General features: G+C 43.4%; 1 protein-coding gene across 1 annotated transcript in view; it reads right to left on the reverse strand.

Annotated features, from left to right (window-relative positions):
• Positions 1–19,921, reverse strand: part of LOC135087195 (uncharacterized) — a 212,684-nt gene that overhangs the window by 15,630 nt on the left and 177,133 nt on the right. Inside the window, exon 7 of the mRNA XM_063982034.1 lies at positions 8,569–8,793. Coding sequence (XP_063838104.1) covers positions 8,569–8,793 — 225 coding nt within the window. The remainder of the gene's footprint in view (positions 1–8,568; positions 8,794–19,921) is intronic.

A 19,921-nucleotide genomic window follows, 5' to 3' on the forward strand; every position in this document is an offset into this window, starting at 1 on the left:
CGCAAACAGTGTTAACACAATGTGAACCATCTGCAGATGATAACAAGTGCGAGTTTTGCAATTCTACTCATCGACACAAGCTAACGGATTGTAAACAATTCAAGAAGACGCTTAGAAAAACGAGATGGCAATACGTAAAACGCAAAGGAATTTGCTATAAATGCCTAATATCCCGTCACACTCGAGACACCTGCCCGGCGCCCGCGTGCGACAAGGAGAACTGCGGAGCAGCGCATCACCGGTTGCTGCACTTTGATAACAACAGTCGTAGTGAACGAAATAACATTAACGCTAGTGAATCACAACAACAATCTGTGGAAACTGTAACTCATATAAACGCTAGTGAGTGTCAAGTGTTGCTAAAAGTAGTGCCCGTGCGTATACACGGACCTAACGGTATAATTAGTGCATCGGCCTTGCTCGACGACGGCTCCACCGTCTCACTGATCAGCAGTGAGCTGGCTGAGCGCGCGGGCTTGCGCGGCCGGCGCGAGACGATGCGAGTCAGCGGCGCCTGGAGTAGTAACGAACTGGTTTGTGACGCGACCGTGACTAATGTTCGTTTATCAGGTATGGACAATAAGTTGTATACGATAAGAGCGCGCAGTGTAAATGAGCTTAACTTACCTTTACAAAAACTTAGTACTGTTAACTTGAAATCTAAAAACTTGTGTAATATTAAAGATAAGTTATATAGTTTAGACAATAAACCTGAAATATTAATTGGTCAGGATAATTATAATTTAATGTTCCCATTAGAAATTGTATCTGGGGATAAAAATGAGCCGTTCGCTACACTCACGCCTTTAGGTTGGTGTATTCACGGGGTTGGGCGTGTGCCGCAGACCAGGTCAAATTTTGGACACGTCAACCTGTGCTTCTCAGCCCCCGCAAGTGTGCCCACCGAAGACGAGCTCATACTACGGGACCTTCAGGAGCAGGTAAAGCATTATTTTTCCGTTGACTCTGTAGGTATTTCTAGTACGGTAAGACAGAATGCAGATCACGTTCGTGCCATCGCCCACCTGGAGAAAACATCGGAGCTGATTGATGGCCGCTGGTATGTGGGTTTACCCTGGAAGGACCCAAATTGTAAGTTGATTGATTCTTACACTAATGCCTATAAAAGATTTTTAGGTATTGAAAGGAAAATGTCACGTTGTGAAGGTTTCGCTCAGCGATATAAAGAGCGTATTGAGCATTTGTTGGTCAATGACTTTGCTCAGGAGTTAACGGATGTCCAGGACTCTTCGAAAGCCTGGTATTTACCACATTTTGGAGTTGACAACCCCAACAAGAAAAAGTTGAGGTTGGTGTTCGACGCAGCTAGTAAGGCAAACGGTTTGTGTTTGAACGATTATTTACTAACTGGTCCTGACTTGTTATCTTCTCTATTTGGAATTATGCTGCGCTTTAGGGAGTACAATATTGCAGTAACAGGAGATATAAAGGACATGTTTTTAAGAATAAAAATTCACCCCGAAGATCAGCACGCCTTACGTTTCTTGTGGAGAAACAGCCCTGCGGAACCTATAAAAACATATGTGATGACATCTCTTGTATTTGGTGCTAACTGCTCACCTTTTATTGCACAATTTATTAAGAATAAAAACGCCGAGCGCTATAGTTCATCGCTGCCCGACGCCGTAGACGCGGTATGTAACTCACATTATATGGACGACTATATATTGCTAGTTTTGATGATGAGTCGTCTGCAATCGAGATGGTTAACAATATTATAAAAATTCACAAAGAAGGTGGTTTTGAAATTCGTAATTTTACATGTAATGACTTGAATGTTTTGGGAAATTTGCCAAACGAAACTGTAAATCAAACTGCTGTTCATTATAACTTGGACCAAGAGCAGTACAATGGCGAACGCACTCTTGGTTTAATATGGTTTCCTAAGGAAGACAAGTTAGGATTCGATCTGACCCTGAAACGAATCCCGGAAACTGTTATTCAGGGGAAAGAGAGGCCTACAAAACGTCTTATGTTACAGGTTATAATGTCAATATTTGATATTTTTGGATTTTTATCGCCTTTCACAATTCAGGGTCGTATAATTTTACAGGATACCTGGCGCTTAAATATTGGTTGGGACGATTGTATTCCAGATACTGTTTATAACGCATGGTGCAAATGGCTTGACCTACTTAAGGTAATAAAAAACATACGCATTCCTAGGTGCTATCTGCGAGCTACGGGTGCGAGGGAGACAAACGATCAAACTGCAGTCCCTCCTCTTCACCGCTCAACGCCTACGGACGGAACTAATTATGATGCGTCTACGCATAGTGCTACGACGAGCTACGAAACTTCTGTTGCCGTAGCACCTGCTACGAGGTCTAAAAATAGATATCAACAGTTGGAACTACACGTATTTAGTGACGCGTCTTCCAAGGGAATGTGTGCCGTAGCGTATTGGCGTTGGGACGATAATGGCGTAATTCATGTTGCATTTGTAGCTAGTAGGTGCCGTGTCATGCCTGTGAAACCGCTGACAATACCGCGCGCAGAGCTACAAGCGGCGTTGCTAGCAGCCAGACTCGCGAATACTATAGTCCAAGAACATAAATTAAAACCTGTTCGTCAATTTTTCTGGTGCGATTCCACTACAGTTTTGCACTGGATCAGAAATGATACTCGCTCGTATAAAGTCTTCGAGGCAAATCGTTTAGGGGAAATTGACGAACTTACAAAACAGGACGAGTGGAGATACATCCCGTCGAATTTAAATGTAGCAGACTTGGCTACGCGAGATGAATTTGACCTGCATTTGTTTCAGGACGAATGGTTGAATGGTCCAGTATTTTTACTCAGTGGCAGCGAGTCGTGGCCGAGGGACGTGGTAGGTAAACCCGATGCGGACGAGGTGAACTCTGCTATTTGTATGGCTGTGAGTGTGACTCAAGTCATCCCATGTATGGAATTACCAGTTCCAGATCCTAAGCGTTTTTCTTCTTGGCTTCGGTTACTGAGAGCCACAGCTACGGTGCTAAAGTTTATTGATGCATGCAAAAGACTTACCAAGGAAATAGACTGCTGCGCTATGGACCGGGCGGAACACCTGCTACTGCGCTACGCACAGAATGAATCCTTTGGTGCGGAACTTGATGCAATAAACGAAGGTAAAAGTATACCACGGAATAGTAAATTACTTACCTTGACTCCAGTGTTGGATGAAACAGGCCTACTTCGCGTTGGAGGTCGTATTGATGCTGCATTGGATGTAGCCCTGGAAGCAAAAAAGCCTATTATCCTAGACGGACGTCATCCAATTGCTCAGCTCATCGCGCGACACTACCATGTTAAGGCCGCACATGGGAGTCAAGAGACAGTTGTTAACGAACTGAAACAAAGATATTGGTTGATACGATTGAGACCCACTGTAAAAGCGATCGTGTCTAAATGTATGTTTTGTCGCATAAAGAAATGTAAGACCCAGATTCCACGTATGGGAGATTTGCCTCAAGGGCGATTAGCTCATCACCAACGTCCATTCTCGCACTGTGGTCTGGATCTGTTTGGCCCTCTTGAAGTGGCTGTAGGACGACGCAGAGAAAAAAGGTATTGTGTCTTGTTCACATGTCTTACAGTACGAGCAGTGCACTTGGAGGTGGTTGCTTCACTAACTGCTGATTCCCTCATCATGGCTCTTCGAAGGATGGCAGCGCGACGCGGTTGGCCATGTCATTTGTACTCTGACAATGGGACCAACCTGCGGGGTGCTGAAAAAGAGCTACAGCGATGCATGAGTGCCCTAGATGTAGATGTTCTTCGGCAGGAAGGCGTAAACAACCACATGAGTTGGCATTTCATTCCACCAGCCAGTCCCCATTGGGGTGGGGCGTGGGAACGATTAATTAGGACAGTTAAAACGTCGCTGAAGGTGGTCCTGAAGGAAAGAGCACCCAGAGAGGAGACTTTAATTACACTTTTAGCTGAAGTTGAAAATATGATTAACAGTCGACCGTTGTCTCATGTATCAGTAGATCCGTCTACAGTCGAAACATTAACTCCTAATCATTTTCTTCTAGGAAGCTCCTCCAATTTACCTACTATTGGTGAGTTTGATGACTCAGACTTATATCTAAGGAAGCTTTGGCGTAAAGCTCAACGGATGGCGGACATGTTTTGGAACAGGTGGGTAAAAGAGGTATTACCAGACATGTTGCCGCGTAGGAAATGGAACGAGGAACAAGCGCCGCTGCAAGTTGGCGATTTGGTGCTTGTGGTTGACCCAAGCTCACCCCGTAACACCTGGCCGAAAGGCATTATCCATCAAATATACCCTGGTAAGGACGGGCGCACACGGATGGTTGATGTTAAAACCAAAACGGGAATCTTGCGACGGTCTGCGGCACGCGTCGCACCTATTTCCGTCGTAAATTGAGTGCTGCGATGCAGCACTAGGGTGGGGAGTGTTAGCGACGCGTTCATAATATTATTTTTAAGTGTTAATTTGTATTGTTTCTCAGTGTATTCATTGCTTAAATCCATATCGCAAATGTATGTAAAACTGCGGTAGTTATAAGTTTGTTTTTATTAAATATTGGAGGGTATTTTGTGGCCCTATTTCTGCCTGTCATAAGCGACAGTTGAGAATGAACCGTCAGTTCAAACCGATCCACGAGCGACAACGCACGCCGCCACAGTTGTAAACCTTGGAATAAACGCGATTTCATACAAACGTTCGTTTTTCTCCGATTCGCACCTACGATCGCCAACAGGCATCATTTGTTATACCGTCAGGAGATGCTGCTATCATAGGGTAGTTTTCAGTTATGAATAGCCCACATGTGGTTATTTTCTTCTTTAACTTGCTACTCACTGTCTTTCGGACAGAGGACTCTAAATCTCTGCCTCTTCGCATTGCGGCTGAATCAGGTACTTTTGCACCCATTATGGATGCAATTACAGAGCCATCAGGTGTTTTGCATACACTCACCTCATGTGCCCTAGAAGCAGTGATACGGCCATACCTCATTTCATACCACAAGCTGCTCTTGTTCTGCTTCCTTGTAGCCATTTCAACTTCACTTATGGCAGCTTTATTGAATGTGTCTTCTATTACTAAATCTACATCCTGTTTAGTATCTGGTGACTGTTTCATAATAAAACAGTGCAATGAAAATTGCATCACACCACTATGTAGAAAATTCTTCTGATGCTTGAGCAACTCGCAGTTGTGAATGTTTCTCTTATTGGCTTCTGCTAAAAAATCATTATAAACTGAAGTTATGCTTGGTCGGTGAGGGATTTCTTTTTTTGACAACTGCTGCACAGTAATGTATTTCAGCGTTGTACCTACTTTTGACAGAGTAGGTTTTCTCCAGTAGCATTCAACTGAAGTACATGCAGGCTCTTCTGAACGGCGATGGACCCACATTAAAAATGCTACAGCATGCTTGCATCCCCCAGCTGAAGCTGCACAGTCGTGGCACTGACAGCTAATCACTTTGCTGTCCTGTTCATTAACAACCATCGTGACATTGTAAGATTTTGTTCTGACGCGATGTTCAGGGCACATTTTACATTTCACTGTACATATTCCATCCTTGCGATGTAGCTGGACATATCCAATTGCATCGTCTCCGTAAGTTTCCCTTGCAGACCTGTGGAACAAGAGCAAAGGTCATGACAAAAATTTAGTTTGTATTAACATAACCTCCACATAGAGGTTATATGTTGACTTGAGAGTAAATGTGTGAATGACCAAAAGTGTGATCTAATAATAATCCTTTAGAATACTTACACAGCTGTTTTCACATTTTTAAGTTCTGCAGAATAATAATCAGGGTTATTTCTGAAGAAAAGTGCAACCATAAAAGCGTCGATCTTTGGCAGGTTGCTATTGTCGGCTCGCACAAAACTTATTTCCATTCTGAGTTTGTAAGTATAGAAGACCTTAAAGATTAACAAAAATAGCTTCAGAAGTAGCTCACAGATGTAATTATCACTGAGAAAACTTAAAATTCGTACAATTAGCAGTCAAAAAAATGGCTGTTTACTTGCATGTGACGTCACCGGAGTTGCCACCAATCACAAGACGTTCCCGTCGCAACATAATTTTTTTTAAATATTAATTTATTTCGCTTATTTTGGAAAAAATATACTTAATTTTGTTTCATTTATAGTGAAATATGCCTTTTTAGGCATTTAGCTGATAGGATGACCACAATTTGTGGTATATTTTAAATGTTGTCAAATAGCCTATTGCGTAGGGAAAGAAAGAGAGCACAATAAATCATTACAAAACACATAATGTTTCAATTTAGAAGTTTTAGACTCACTGTAAAATGTTTAACTATAACAAATCATTACAAACCACTTTTTTATTTCAATTAAGATGTTGTAGACTTTTATCAATCACAAAATCTAAGAAAAAACTTAAAAAGTACTAAACTATTAATGAAATCAAATTGTCCGAAATTGGCCGTTTTTGGCAGTTTATTACTTGTTTTTGACCAATTTGACCGTAAATGACGGTCAGTCAAATTCAGCCGCTTTGGTCATTTTCAACACTAATCATGAGTAGGTGCGTAAGTTGAGTCACGAGGAATATTACTCTAGACTCTTCTACGAGTGGGTGTAATTTTTGGGGCCAACAAGTTGATGAAGCGTATTTTAGTCTAATACGCATATTTGAAATGCCCACGAACCACTTCTCTGTCATAAGCCGTTCCTGAAAGCTGCAGTGTGGGCAGAATATAGAACACGCGCTCTAATTTTGGTTATACCTAAATCTCTCAAGTACCGCCTATGATCTAGTTAACTAATAAGGTCATTATAGTTCATAGTTTACAGCAATGCTCTTAATATCAACCCCCTATGCAACGTATGAAATTGAAGAGATTTTATGACATCGAAGTGACTCTTTGTTGACAGCTAAAAAGGAATTTTATATCATAAGTTTACCCACTATATTATTTAATATATCCTTCCCTATCAGCGAAGGTGTGTTGTGGAACGCTGATAATGTTGTTCCGACATTATTACCTACTTCCACGTGCCTACGTTAGCGACGCTCGCGTGGTTTCCATGGAAATGCGAGTAGGGGTATACAATTTCTGTAAAGGATATTAAAGAACATTTTCCTGGATAAGTTTAGTAGAGCAAATCAGATTTTTGGAGCTTTTGTGCTTTTTATGATATTTGCATACTGTTTGTCATCCTCGAGGTTGTAAAAGAACATAATGTTTTGTTTTAGGTGAAATTAACGACGACGAGAAACTTTAGTTATGTACCTTAAAAGGCAATGTTTTAGGAGCTGTTTTCGACTTTGTTTTCTTTCAGACTTTTATATTAAAGGTCTTTAATATTAACTATCTTTTTTATTCAAAACACATAAACTTCAATAATTAAAAATAAGGTAAGTAACTGTATTACTTTTCACTGGGGCGGTAGACTTGTTTGCGATAGAAGTCTTCCTGGAATTTAGAATCGTATTTTGTTTATTTGGGTAAAACGTGACCCATATTTTTGTTAACCGGCTTTGATTGCTTGTAAAACAATTTAAAAGGCAAAATATTTTTTGCTTACAACATCTTTGAGCTTCACATAATCCGTCACGCAATTTGTAGATAAATTCATCCATATTTTCCTAAAAAAAATCCTTAACCTAATTATTGATTGACACCCTGATAGGTCTGAAGAGCTGCGATTATCTTATCCATCTTTTATGAACCTTCTGACTTCTGATTTCATTTTTTGCCTTGTTAGCCCCTCAAACTATAATAGTCGAGCGTCGGCCAATCCGAGTACCCCTTCGTTCGTTCGTTTCAGCCAAATGACGTCCACTGCTGGACAAAGGCCTCCCCCAAGGTTTTCCATAATGAACGGTCCTGCGCTGCCCGCATCCAGGCTCTTCCCGCGACCTACTTACCAGATCGTCGGTCCACCTAGTAGGAGGGGTCCGTGGCCGAGTCCCCCTGTGTTCGACGCACCCGTTGTCGACGCCCCCGGTCAGATAAAAGCAATTTTTAATCAAATGTACAGTCAGTCACAAAAATATTTATAAACGAATAAATATTTATACTGATCGTACAAATAAATGTTTAAAATTATTTTACCATAGTGATACCTAAAAATATAATAGGTTTTATTTTAACCTATCATATTTATCATAGGTTTTTGTTTATCTATAATAACATGTAAATCGTTTTATCTAATCAAAATAATTGTAACAATCAGTCTTTAAAATAACTCTACTCTCTCTACATTTAACTAAACAAATAAAAGTTTTAATTATGGAAGTTTTAAGTATTTTTAACAAAAAATTAAATACATCATTTTAATAGCGTCAAACATGCATGGTTTTCGTTGACTGTACTTAGTGCAAAAGCCGAAAAACATATGATATTAAATTTATTGAAATCGGGGGCTTCAACCACGGGTGCGTCGAATACTGGGGGACTCGGCCACGGACCCAGTAGGAGGCCCACGCTACGTCTTCCAGCCCGTGGTCGCCACCCGAGAATCCCTTCACCGTTCGTCTATCGTGGCATTAATCAAGAAGCATCACTGAAAGAATCGAAATTAGATTGAAAGTTCAACAATACTCACTCAACACAGTAGAAGCAGTCATAGACAAGTCAGCCGAGAAGGTTCCCCCGCAAATCCTGTCTGTGCACAGCGCTTGGGCTGGCTGTATTCTGCCAACGTTGGCGGCACAGGGCACCAACAGCCAATCGTTGGCGCAATTGTTGGGTCCAGCTCCAGAGCCGATCATAGCGTTGACAGGCCCGTTGCTATTGCCACTCAAGGTGAACGCTCGAGAACGGTTGTTAACTGAAAAAAAAAAACATCGAGCTTTGCTTATTATGGAAACATTTTTTTTTCTCTTTTCTCTTCATTGTTTTTGTACTTTTTTTTATTAGTTGTCAAATAAATAATTTTTCTTTCTTTCTTATTATGATCAAGTTACGTTGGACATGGGAGGTTCCGAGATGGTTATAGCCGAGTAACATATTTTAATGTGCATATTCCTGCTGAAACAATTGTATCTAAAGCCGATGTTAGTGATTCAAAGATTCCATAAAGTGGATTATGGAGTGAATGAGAACAACTTTACTACAATTAGGAATGGTAGTTGAGAAGTTCATTTATTTTGATAATGCACTTACTAAAAACGCGATGGCAATGGCGTTGGTTTGGCCGAAGCTTAAATTGGACTCGATCATAAGGTTCTATATTGGCTCACATAAAATTCTAAATCCTATTCTTTGTCTTACTACCGATTTGTGTTCATAATAATCTCTCTTCATAATTTTATTTTTCATAATTTTTTTATTCATACATTTTTATTACTACCATCGGAGCTCATAACAGTTAGTAATCATAATTTTTTTATCAATACTGTTACTACCAAGAACCATTTAAAATACATAATTTTTATTTTCAGATCTTTTTTCTTCATAACATTCATTGATCATATTGTTTTAATTAATAATGTTGTTACTAAGAACATACTTCAACTCATAATGTTGTTGTTCAAAATAATTTACTTTATAACAGATAGATACTCGTATCTTTAAAAAAATCATATATAATTTAATAGAGTAGATAAGCATGCAGAGCATGCAGCATGAAAGCAAGCATGCAGCATGCATGGGTATCTCCTCGTCTCCGGCGCTGCGGGATGTGCAGCCCTTCCGCCCTTGCGTAACGAGGCTCAGGCACCCACGCTTGCTTCCGCAGCTCACCCGGGCGCCTGAGCCTCGTTACAGCGGGCGAGGGCTGCCCTCCCTCCGCGCCTCCGGCTTTTAAATTACACTCTAGGGGTAGGGCAGACAAGACTACGTGGAGTCGGTTTTGCAGCGATTCGTTTCTGTCACGTTAGTTTTGTGGCACAAAATATTGCCTGTTTTGAACCATTTCAAATTAATTTAATGTTAAAATACGATTTAATACGAATATAGACATCATGATTTTCAATAATATGGATAAATACACTTATGAGTAATAAATTTATGAAAACAAATATTAGGATACATCACATTTATGAATATTATATTTATTTATTCGAATGATTATGAGTTTCGATCATTAGTATAGAAAAATATATGAAAACAAATATTAGTAAAAACTAAGTGTATGATTAGTGATATTATGAATATCAATGATTATGTTTTTAGATATGTAGGTTTTAAATTTTTTATGAAGAATGATCATTATGGTATCAAATTGTATGAGAAATATTTTCGGACCTCCAATGATAGGAATTGAAAAGATAAGTAAGAAAATGCGCTACCCAATCATAAACATATTTTATAACTTAAAATATAAAATAAATAAATAAACTTAATCTGAATATAATAATATTTAAAATCTGAAATAACGACTTTTAATAAAATTATTAATATGATTAAAAACCAGGATGCCTATACGAGGTTCAGTTGATTGGAATTCGATTGGAATTCAATTTTCGCTTGAAACTGGAATCTCGTGTCACGCGTTCCAACTTTTTCACGATGCAAATTCGCCGTCTATCATCAAACATTTCACTAAAACAAGCGCGAATGCGAATGGGATGTGGTTGCCAGTCCTTATTGTATAAGCATTTATTAAATCACTGTTGGTATGAATGGAGATACAGTTTAAAAGGTCAGTAATTCAATAGATTACTTAACTAATTTTTAAACGACAATAAAAATAATGCACTGAAACTAATGAAACTGTGAGTTAAATATCAAATTCAAAATTATTGTATACCTAAGTAAAGAGAGGCCTATGAGATACTAGCGGCAGACCGTGGCTTCACCCGCGTCAATTTCGGTTTGATACAAAAAGAATTTATCTATAGGGTGCGTGCGTGTCCCCAGTTTCAAAAACCATGATATTATTATCAAAATGTATGTTATTTTCAGGGGTTTGAACCATCATTTTAGAGGTTTAAGCGTGAAAAGGCAACAAATAAACAAAGTTAGTAAGTACTTTCGCATATTTTTTAATGAATTCGCAGCATTAATATGAAACGCACTTTCAATAGACTACAAAGTGCCTAGAGTAAGAGTTATTCAATTATTTAGCAAGTTACTTTGATGCGCTGAACGTATTTTATAAGGCATACTCTAGGATACTTTACATGTTAATCACAACACAACTATTAATATAGTTGTTTTACAAAGGATGAGCATTGAAAGGAGATAAGATGGAATCTACATAGTAAGTAATAGATCTTCTAAAGTAACCAATAAAGGAGAAAAGTGCGTCACTAAAAGGATTTTTTATTAAAGTTTGTTATGTAAAAATGTACTTTTAGACAGAAAGGTGATTTAGGTTCGGCACTTAACTTTTTTTGGACATACGCTGATCTTCTTTTTAGCCTAATTGGACAATGACTAATTACGATTTATTTCAATGTTTGCCTTTCCTCGGGTGTTTTTAACTGTACTTTAGCTCCGTCTTCATAATATTAATATAAACAGCGGTACGCCAATAATATTTTATTGAAACGTTTATTTTGAAAATAATGATGACAGGAAAATCAATAGAGCGTTATTAAAGGGCTGATATTGTACCTACCGGACTGAGTTTGCTTATTGGAACAGTTGCAATAAGCCCTGCGGGGCTTGCAGGGCGGTGAGGGAGCTTAAAATAGACCGAGTAAACCACGGTTCATGCACGCAGATACTAAATAAACTGGGAATCTTTCAGATGGGAAGTGCCTAGGTTTTAAACCTTTGTTTGTCACCTGTCATCCGCTTTGCAATGGAGGGAAGTCTAACCTTAATTTCGAACTCCTCCTATGTTCTTTTGATTAATTTCGTTGCGGGTCCAATGACAGTTTAACTTTCCCCCGGGACAAACTTGACCTTCATTGGTTGGGTTTTCATGGCGGTCAAGCTGTAGATCCTGGCTACATAGGAGTTGCAGTGGTGGGAACGAGAGGTGGGAAGAGTCCCGTAGATGGGAAGTGCCTGTACAATAACCAACCTAAGGAACCACGGAGACATTCCTTTTTATTCCGTAGATGTGTAGGTACTGTTTTTGCAGGAACCCGTTTAGTACTTAATATACATAGGTACCTACGTGTAATACTAAACATTCATTCACATCCCGTTTGCGGTGTGCAGAAACAGATTCTTTCGAATTTGCTATTCGGGTTGGTCGTTAACTGGACCAGTAAAAAACAGGATCCAGTTTAAACACTAGTACTGCTAGTACTTACATTGGATAGTGCAGTTTTAGATCCCAGTACAAAATGCAGGATCCCGCAGAACGGGATTGCTGTGGGAAAAGGCCTTAATTCGTTCAATCACCGATTCTTGTCAGTGACATTGCGACACGACATTCAGCCAGCGATTTTAGTTCGTTTGCGGATCTCCTTATTTCTGATTCAATCTCGTAAAGAAACACCGAGCTCAACCCTCTCCATAGCACATAGGTAATCATTTACCATCAGGTGATACGTCTGCTCTGCCTCCTGTCCCATAAAAAAGTACCTACTGTGTAAAGGTACGCTGTAAAATAATTTGCATGTCTGTGACTATCGTTATTGCCAGGGTTGACTTGTAATTACACAAAATGAAAATGCATGAGGGAGGGTGCATGCCGGAAATGCGGGTAGGTACACATTTTAAACAATGAGTTGTAACGAACGCGCGCTGATACATTTATATCGTGGCCAAATCGTAAAATTGATCACGTTATGATCATGTGACCAATTATTTTATAAAATGGTGTTATTTCAAGAATCGTTGAACCGATTTAGAAGAAATTTAGTAGGAACACAATAATTTGAGATCATGGCAAGGACATGGAGGGGGGGGGGATGCCAAAGATGCCAAACTCTCTTTGATGACATTACGGTATAAAGTTACAAATAACAACACCAACTACAAAGTACTTCTGCTTAAAAACTTGAAATCGCCACTGTAACGCATTGTAACATTTTTCAAGACCTCCTCTCCCCCCAGATTGCATTACGTAACACTAGAACGCCCCCTTAGCAACAAATACCACTTCTCACTTTAAAAAAACGCTATTTTTGTTTTCACCCACCAGAATGGGTGATAATGGGTAAAAACCGGGTTTTTACCCAAATCACCCAGTTTTAACCCAATCGGGTGAAATGGGTTTTTACCCACTACCCATCTCTAGCTGTCCGCTGTATTTTTAAAAACATGCCACGAGTGTATTGCGTAGTATACGGCTGCTTGAACTCAGCATCTACAAAACCAGAACTTTCATTTTTTAAACTTCGCAATAATTCTGAATTGTAAAAATGATTAAATATTACTTTTTAAATAAAGTGCTTACATCTGATTTTGTAATAGTTCTTTTTAAATTACGTAATTACGCTTTTTAAAAATTGATGTGTTCTATTTGATAAAGTAATTTGCTCCGCGCGCTTTTGTACTAAGTGATGAACTGTATTTAAAATGAGGCAATAGGTATGTGAACGTAAGTATCCGGTATTTTATTTTATGAGAATAGATCTTCTACCGGCCTCTAATAAAGTACTTAATTAATTTATTCGATTATGTATTGGATCATTATAGAACCTAATTAACGTTTTATTTTTTTGTTAACTACTTAGTCAATTAATTTATTCCATTAGGTATTTGATAATTAAAAAACCTAAATAAACGTTTTAATAAATAAGTAAGTAAGAACCTAATTAATCCATCCTAGACTGCATCTCACTTAACACCAGGTGCGATTGCGGTCAAATACCTGCCTTGTCTAGCATAAAAAAAAAAAAAAAAAAAAAAAAAAAATTATAAAGATTAAGAGTGCCAACCCTAACACTCAGTTGAAGTGTAGGTATTTAACTCGCCGAAAGGGCTAAGTTTCCGTTTTTTTTTTTATTTTTTGAAGGGACGCGCGCTGGTAGCTTGAGGAGCTTTTCCAGCTTCACCGGGCAGAGTGGCGAGTACAGAAGGTACTCTAGCCGTTTGGCGATCGTCGGTGCGCGTGCCGACGAGGCCGAGTGTGGGCTTCGCGAAGCGAAGCCCAGGCTCGTCCGCGTCGGTCGCAGACCGACGTTCGCGATCGGGCCGTATCGAGCGCATAAGGCGCCCGATCAGTGGCGAACCCAACTAGAGGGTTGCCCACCGCGGTGTTGGACCAAAGTCCAGCCTACGGCGGGCTCACTCTAGTGGGCCCGATCGAGGGGGACTACGGACGCGGCCTGAGGGCGCCACGGTAGGTTCGGACCTCGGCTCAGGCCGTGTCCGGGGGACGGATTGGGGAGAACCGGCCCGGTACATGTCTGTACCGTCCGAAATGGAAAGCAGGGCCTCGTACTCGCCGGCGAGTACGGTGTAACGAGCTACTGTGTTGTGGAGTAGTTGGCGTGCTTAAGGCAGTGATGTCTGTGTTCAGAAATTCGGTAATAGGATCGTCCGGGTCGTCTAGGACATGCCTAGGCCGTCGGTATTGGGCAGCGACATCTTTCTGGGGTGTATACGTGGCGGCGCTAACGATAAGAGGGTTCTTGTGGTTGATCGCTTTATCAAAGTAGCGGCGAGAGGCTTCTTTCATAGTGATCGATCGATGGGATCTCGAAATCTCTATGGAGATTCGTATTACGCACGAACCACGGGGCATCCGCGGCTCGGCGTAAGAATTTGTTTTGGAGGGTCTGGAATTTCTTAAGGTCTGTGCAGGAAGTGTGAGCAAACACCGGACTGGCGTAAGTCAACATTGGACGGATGCAGGTTTTGTAAATTGTCAACTTATTTCTAAGTGACAATTTACTTTTCCTTCCAACTAGGTGGTAGAGTCGGTGGATGTAGTGGTTCGCACGGCTCAAGACGCGTCTGAGGTGCGGAGCGAACGATAATCTCTGGTCGAGAGTGACACCTAAGTATTTGGCCTCACTTTTCCAAGGAATAGTTTGGTCAAATTAGGTGAGATGGGTGGGGACATTAGGCCGAGTGCGAACCGGAGGACGTTTCGCAGACAAAGCCCTAGAAAAGTACACTGCTGCACTTTTTTCGGGATTTACCTCGATACGCCACTTCCTGAACCATTCGCCTAATTGTGTGACTGCGCGTTGGAGCGCCAAGATGACGTAATTCCGATTACGTCCGGACTTGTAGAGTGCGGTGTCGTCCGCAAAGAGGGCTAAATCCGTATTCGGATATTTGGGGATGTCATTGACGTACAATGAAAAGAGGATGGGCGAGAGCACGGAGCCCTGGGGGACTCCGGCTCTTATGGGGCGGGGGGAGGAGAGGGAGCCATCTACTCGGTAACGAAAGGTGTGATTCGATAAAAAGTCACGTAAGATGTGCACGAGACTGTCCGGCACACCGAGTTCGTAAAGCTTGTAAATCAAGCCATTGTGCCAGACTTTATCGAATGCCTTCGCTACGTCGAAGAATAGCACTCCTGTCCCTACGGGTGGCTTAGCAGTGAGGCCGCTAAGTATGTGCTCCGTTAAGCGGTGCACCTGCTGTACGCAGGAATGTGAGGCGCGGAAGCCAAACTGTTCGTTTATTAAGAGATTATTAGAAAAAACATAATCTCTTAATCGAGAAACAATTATACGTTCGTATAACTTACCCATGGTCTTTAAGAGACTGATGGGTCTGTAGCTTGTGGGGTCAGCCAGTTTCTTACCGGGCTTCGGGATGCCAATGACTTCTGCCTCTTTCCACGCGTCGGGAAAGATGCAGTGAGACATGGCCGCGTTGAAAATAGCAACCAAGAGGTATACTAGGGGGGCGGGCAGGGCGCGTAAGACTCTATTAGAGATACGGTCCGGGCCGGGGGCTTTGTTGGGACGGAAACCTTTGATTATCGTTCGCACCTCGTCGACGTAGGTCGGGTCTAGGGTTGTGGTCGGAGGGAGGGCGGCTCTACGTTCGACTTCGCTGTCCACCATGCGGAGGTGGGCAGAGTCTACTGGGAGGGTACTGGGGGAGCACTGTGCTTCTAGACTGTCGGCTAGACATTCGGCTTTGGCGTCGTCGTCAAACGCAAGCGTTTGATCGGGACGTAAAAGCGGTGGCGTGGACGCTACGGTGTCGGACTTAAAGGCTCTCGTCAACTTCCAATAGGCTTGGTGAGATGGCGAGATTTCTTTAAGTAGATCATCCCACTGATTATTACGGAGTTCCGCGATACGAGCCTTGACAGCGCGCTGTAAGGAACGTAGGCGGGCTCTGTTTTCCTCGGTTGGATAAGCGTCATAATCGCGAGTGGCTGCGTTCTTTGCCCTCAATAGCTCTCGCGCGTCGTCAGGCAACCTGAGACGGTGGTTAGCCATCGCAGGCACTTGCCTAGACGAGTCGCCGATGGCGACCGAGATGTGACTAGTGAGGGCATCGATCGCGTGAATAGTTTCGTGAGGCGAAACTATATCGTCGGGGATTGAGGACAGTTGAGGGCTCTGACAGTTCCCAAGTTTTACCTTGAGTTTGTCCCAGTCCACAACTGTCTTCATAGTGGGTGTAGACTCAGGAGAGCCTAGTTGTAGTACGACCGGGCGATGGTCAGAAGTGAGCGCGTGCATGGTTTCTATAGAGTGTAGGCGGAGGCCTATATTCTTTAGAATTGCCATGTCAAGAATGTCGGGCCGATGCTCGACATTGTAAGGATAGTGAGTGGGCGTCATAGGGACTAAGATGTCAAAAATGAGTTCCTCAGAGAGTTCGCTTAGCATCATGCCGTTGGCAGTGGATGTTACGCAAACCCAATGAGTGTGTTTGCTATTAAAGTCGCCGCCAAGAATGACTGCACTATTCATAGCAAACAGGGCCTCAAAGTCGCTCCTTAAGGGAGTCTTGTTCGGGGAGAGGTAAACCGAGCCGATGAGAATGGGCTCGTGTCCAGTCATGGCTAGCCGACAGAGTGAGACTTCTAGGTTAGAGAGAGAAGGGGGATCGACTAAAGCACAGTGCAGAGAACGCTTATAGTAAATAAGCGTGCCGCCGCCACGTGTGGGCCTATCGTGTCTGATGATATTGTAGTTCGCTATCCTAGGATTGCGAATAGAGGGTGTTAGGAGGGTCTCTTGAACCAGAAAGATGTCGACCTGGTGGTCGGTAAGGAACTGAGTAACCTCGTCCTTCTGCTGTCTAAGACCGTTAGCGTTGAAAAAAGCTAAGGTGATTGACCGGGGTTTGATCCTAGCGGTGGGGTTAGCCATTACGGAGCGTGGAAAGAGGAGATAGCGTAGCAAAAGTCTACGTGTTCGGCGAGGATAGATAACCTATCCATGATGTTGCCTTCGCCATTAGTCGCGCGCAGTTTTGCGGCGATCACAAACATCTCGCCGACATTAATTTGGCCAAAGAAGTCTCTGACCAGTTTAATGTCAGCCGCAGGTGAATGTGACGGCTGGGGCTTGGCCTGAGGGGCCGGGACTTTGTGGGCCGGTGCCTTAGGGGCAGGGGGACTTGGGTTAGGCGCCTGATGAGTAGGTGCCTTTGGCGTGGCCTTAGGGGCTGGGTGGGGTTGAGGAGCCTGCTGGGGCGCGGGTGGGGCCACAGCTGTTTGGGCGGGTGCGGGAGTAAGGCTGGTAGCCTGGGTGTAGGCCAGAGGCCTAGCCCAAGCATTGGGCCTGTTGGGGCGGAGGCTTGGAGCCTCATTTGCTACCGCAAAGTTGCGAGTAGCATTGATCTGCCTGGGGGCAGAGGGGATGGGGGCACGCGGCTGAGTGCGTGGGGCCCGGGGACAACCGCGATAATTCGCAGGATGACCCTGGCTACCACACAGTATGCAGCTCGGTGGTTCGGTGGCTGTGGCCTTGTCACGGACACAGTCGGCTGTGCCGTGATCGCCTAGGCACTTAACGCACCTAGGACGGGCGTGACAATTACGGGCAGCGTGCCCGTAATGTTGACAGCGGTGGCACTGGCCGGGAGCGCCGCGCTTACGGGGTGGCTCGACTTTGAGCCCGGAGATAAAGCAAACCGATTTCAAATTGAAAATCGATTTTGCTTCATCGGAATAGTCCAAGACTACTTGGACAAGGTCAAATGGTTCACGAGTACGAGTCCTGTACAGACGATGAACCTGTTTGACAGGGAAGTTTTGGGCCTTGAGGTCGGCCAAGATGGAGGCGGAGTCTAGCTCCTTGGGAAGGCCACGGATAACAACCCGCAGCTCCCTTTCCTCCTCGCGGGGGAAAGTATGATAACCGATACGGTTTTCATCTAGGAATCGTGTTAGGGCTCGGTGCTCGTCCGAGGTGGACAAGGACACCTTAATACCTACGTTGCACGACTTAGCGTGCGAGAAGTTAATGTGACGCTCCTTGAGCGCGCCGGAAATCTTGTTCCAGGACGCCTTGTCCTGGACAAAGACTGGGGGGACTCTGACAGTCCGCCCGGTGCTCGACTGCGAGCCGGAGGGCTGGGAAGATTGCGAGGGCTGAGAGAGGCCCGAGTTGGCCTTCAGCGCCTTCGCAGGGGGGGAAGGAGGGGGAGAGGCCGCGGATTTACGGGTCCTCTTCGCACGACTGACGGTAGTGAAGCCACCGTCATCTGCGTCTGAGACAGAGTCACATTCCATGTCCCTACTGGGGGCATGGGATTGGTGCTCTATGACAATAGAGTGGTCGTTCGTGAGCGGGATTGGTAGCGGGGCCGAGTTAGGATCGCACATGGCGTCCTCGGGACATGACGGGGAAGCAGGCTCCTCATATACGGAGCTTGCGAGGGATTTTGCCCGTATGTGGGCTTTAAACCCGGAGAGCTTTAGGAGTTCCTCCGTGTCCATGGCATGGAGTTGAGATTCGCGACGCGTGAATCTACACCGGTTCGCAAGTCGCAACCACCGAGAAGAGCCGGCAAGAAACTCGGTGGTTATAGCGGTGTGTAAGTCCCGCACAGTCGGTGTAAACCGAGCGGGGTGTGTCGGAAAAGTGTGCCCTAGCCAATGTAACTACGCCGCAACGTAGCAACGCCGCGACGTAGGGTGAGTACCTACTCCTAGCAGTCCTTCAGGAGGGCCCCGGTCGTAAAAACAACCAGGGATACGCTCCTTCAGGGATGGAAAGTAGGGAGGGGTAGGGGGGGTCACGCCCGGCAGTGAAAAGACTGTGAAACCGAGTGTCTCAAGGGCGAGGAGGAACGCCTCACCCTCTCAAACGTGCCTTCCAGGAGGCCAAGGTTCACAGCCTAATATACCGGCGGCGGCAGGAAATTTCAGCCCTTGAAAAAGGCACTGTCGGTCGCTCCCAATCGAACCGAACCGCCTTTAGAAAGGCGTTTAACTACGCTTGTTCGTTATCACCGTTAGGTATCCCAAGCGCAGCCGCGGGCAAGCCACGTAATTGTGACAAAACACCACAGAAACAAGACTCGCAGAGCGAGGGCGATAAGCTCGAGGAACTCGGAGCGCAGCGCATGCGAGCGGGCGGGCGAGGCGGAGCGCACGTCCGTACCGTGCGAGCGATGCGAAGCGAATGCTAAGTTTCCGTACTGCTTTAGCTCATATATATGTTACGGCTAAAGATAGTTGTGAACATAAACTTAAGATTAGCCGGCTAAACTTAAGTTTATCTTCTAGAAGCAGCTAAAGTTCGATAACATGTTAGTTTGCGTCGTGATATTCCATCTTTAGCCGGCTAATGTGCACATTAGCCAAAACGAAACGGCTAAAAATGTATTCGATGGGCGCGCCAGGCCGGCGGAGGGCTTGAGGGGGCGGTGGGGAGACAACGCGCGCGCATATTTATTTTGTTTTATTTTGTAATTTTAAATACCTACAGAAGATTCTGTAATGACCAAATGGTTCCTTATTATTTTATTTTAATGATTAGGTAGATATTGTTTTAAGTAATTAATATTTTGTTATTGTAATTTTGAATACCTACATAGTAGGTACATAAAAGTATTTGTAATGAAAGTGATTATTTTTTAATAAAGTTTTCATGTCAAAATAGTAAACATTATTACATTGTTTCCTATTCCATTTCCTTCTACATTTTTAGCTAAGGGCCTGCGGTTACACTTAA

Source organism: Ostrinia nubilalis, chromosome Z, assembly GCF_963855985.1.
Source record: "Ostrinia nubilalis chromosome Z, ilOstNubi1.1, whole genome shotgun sequence".
NCBI classification, from domain to species: Eukaryota; Metazoa; Arthropoda; class Insecta; order Lepidoptera; family Crambidae; genus Ostrinia; species Ostrinia nubilalis.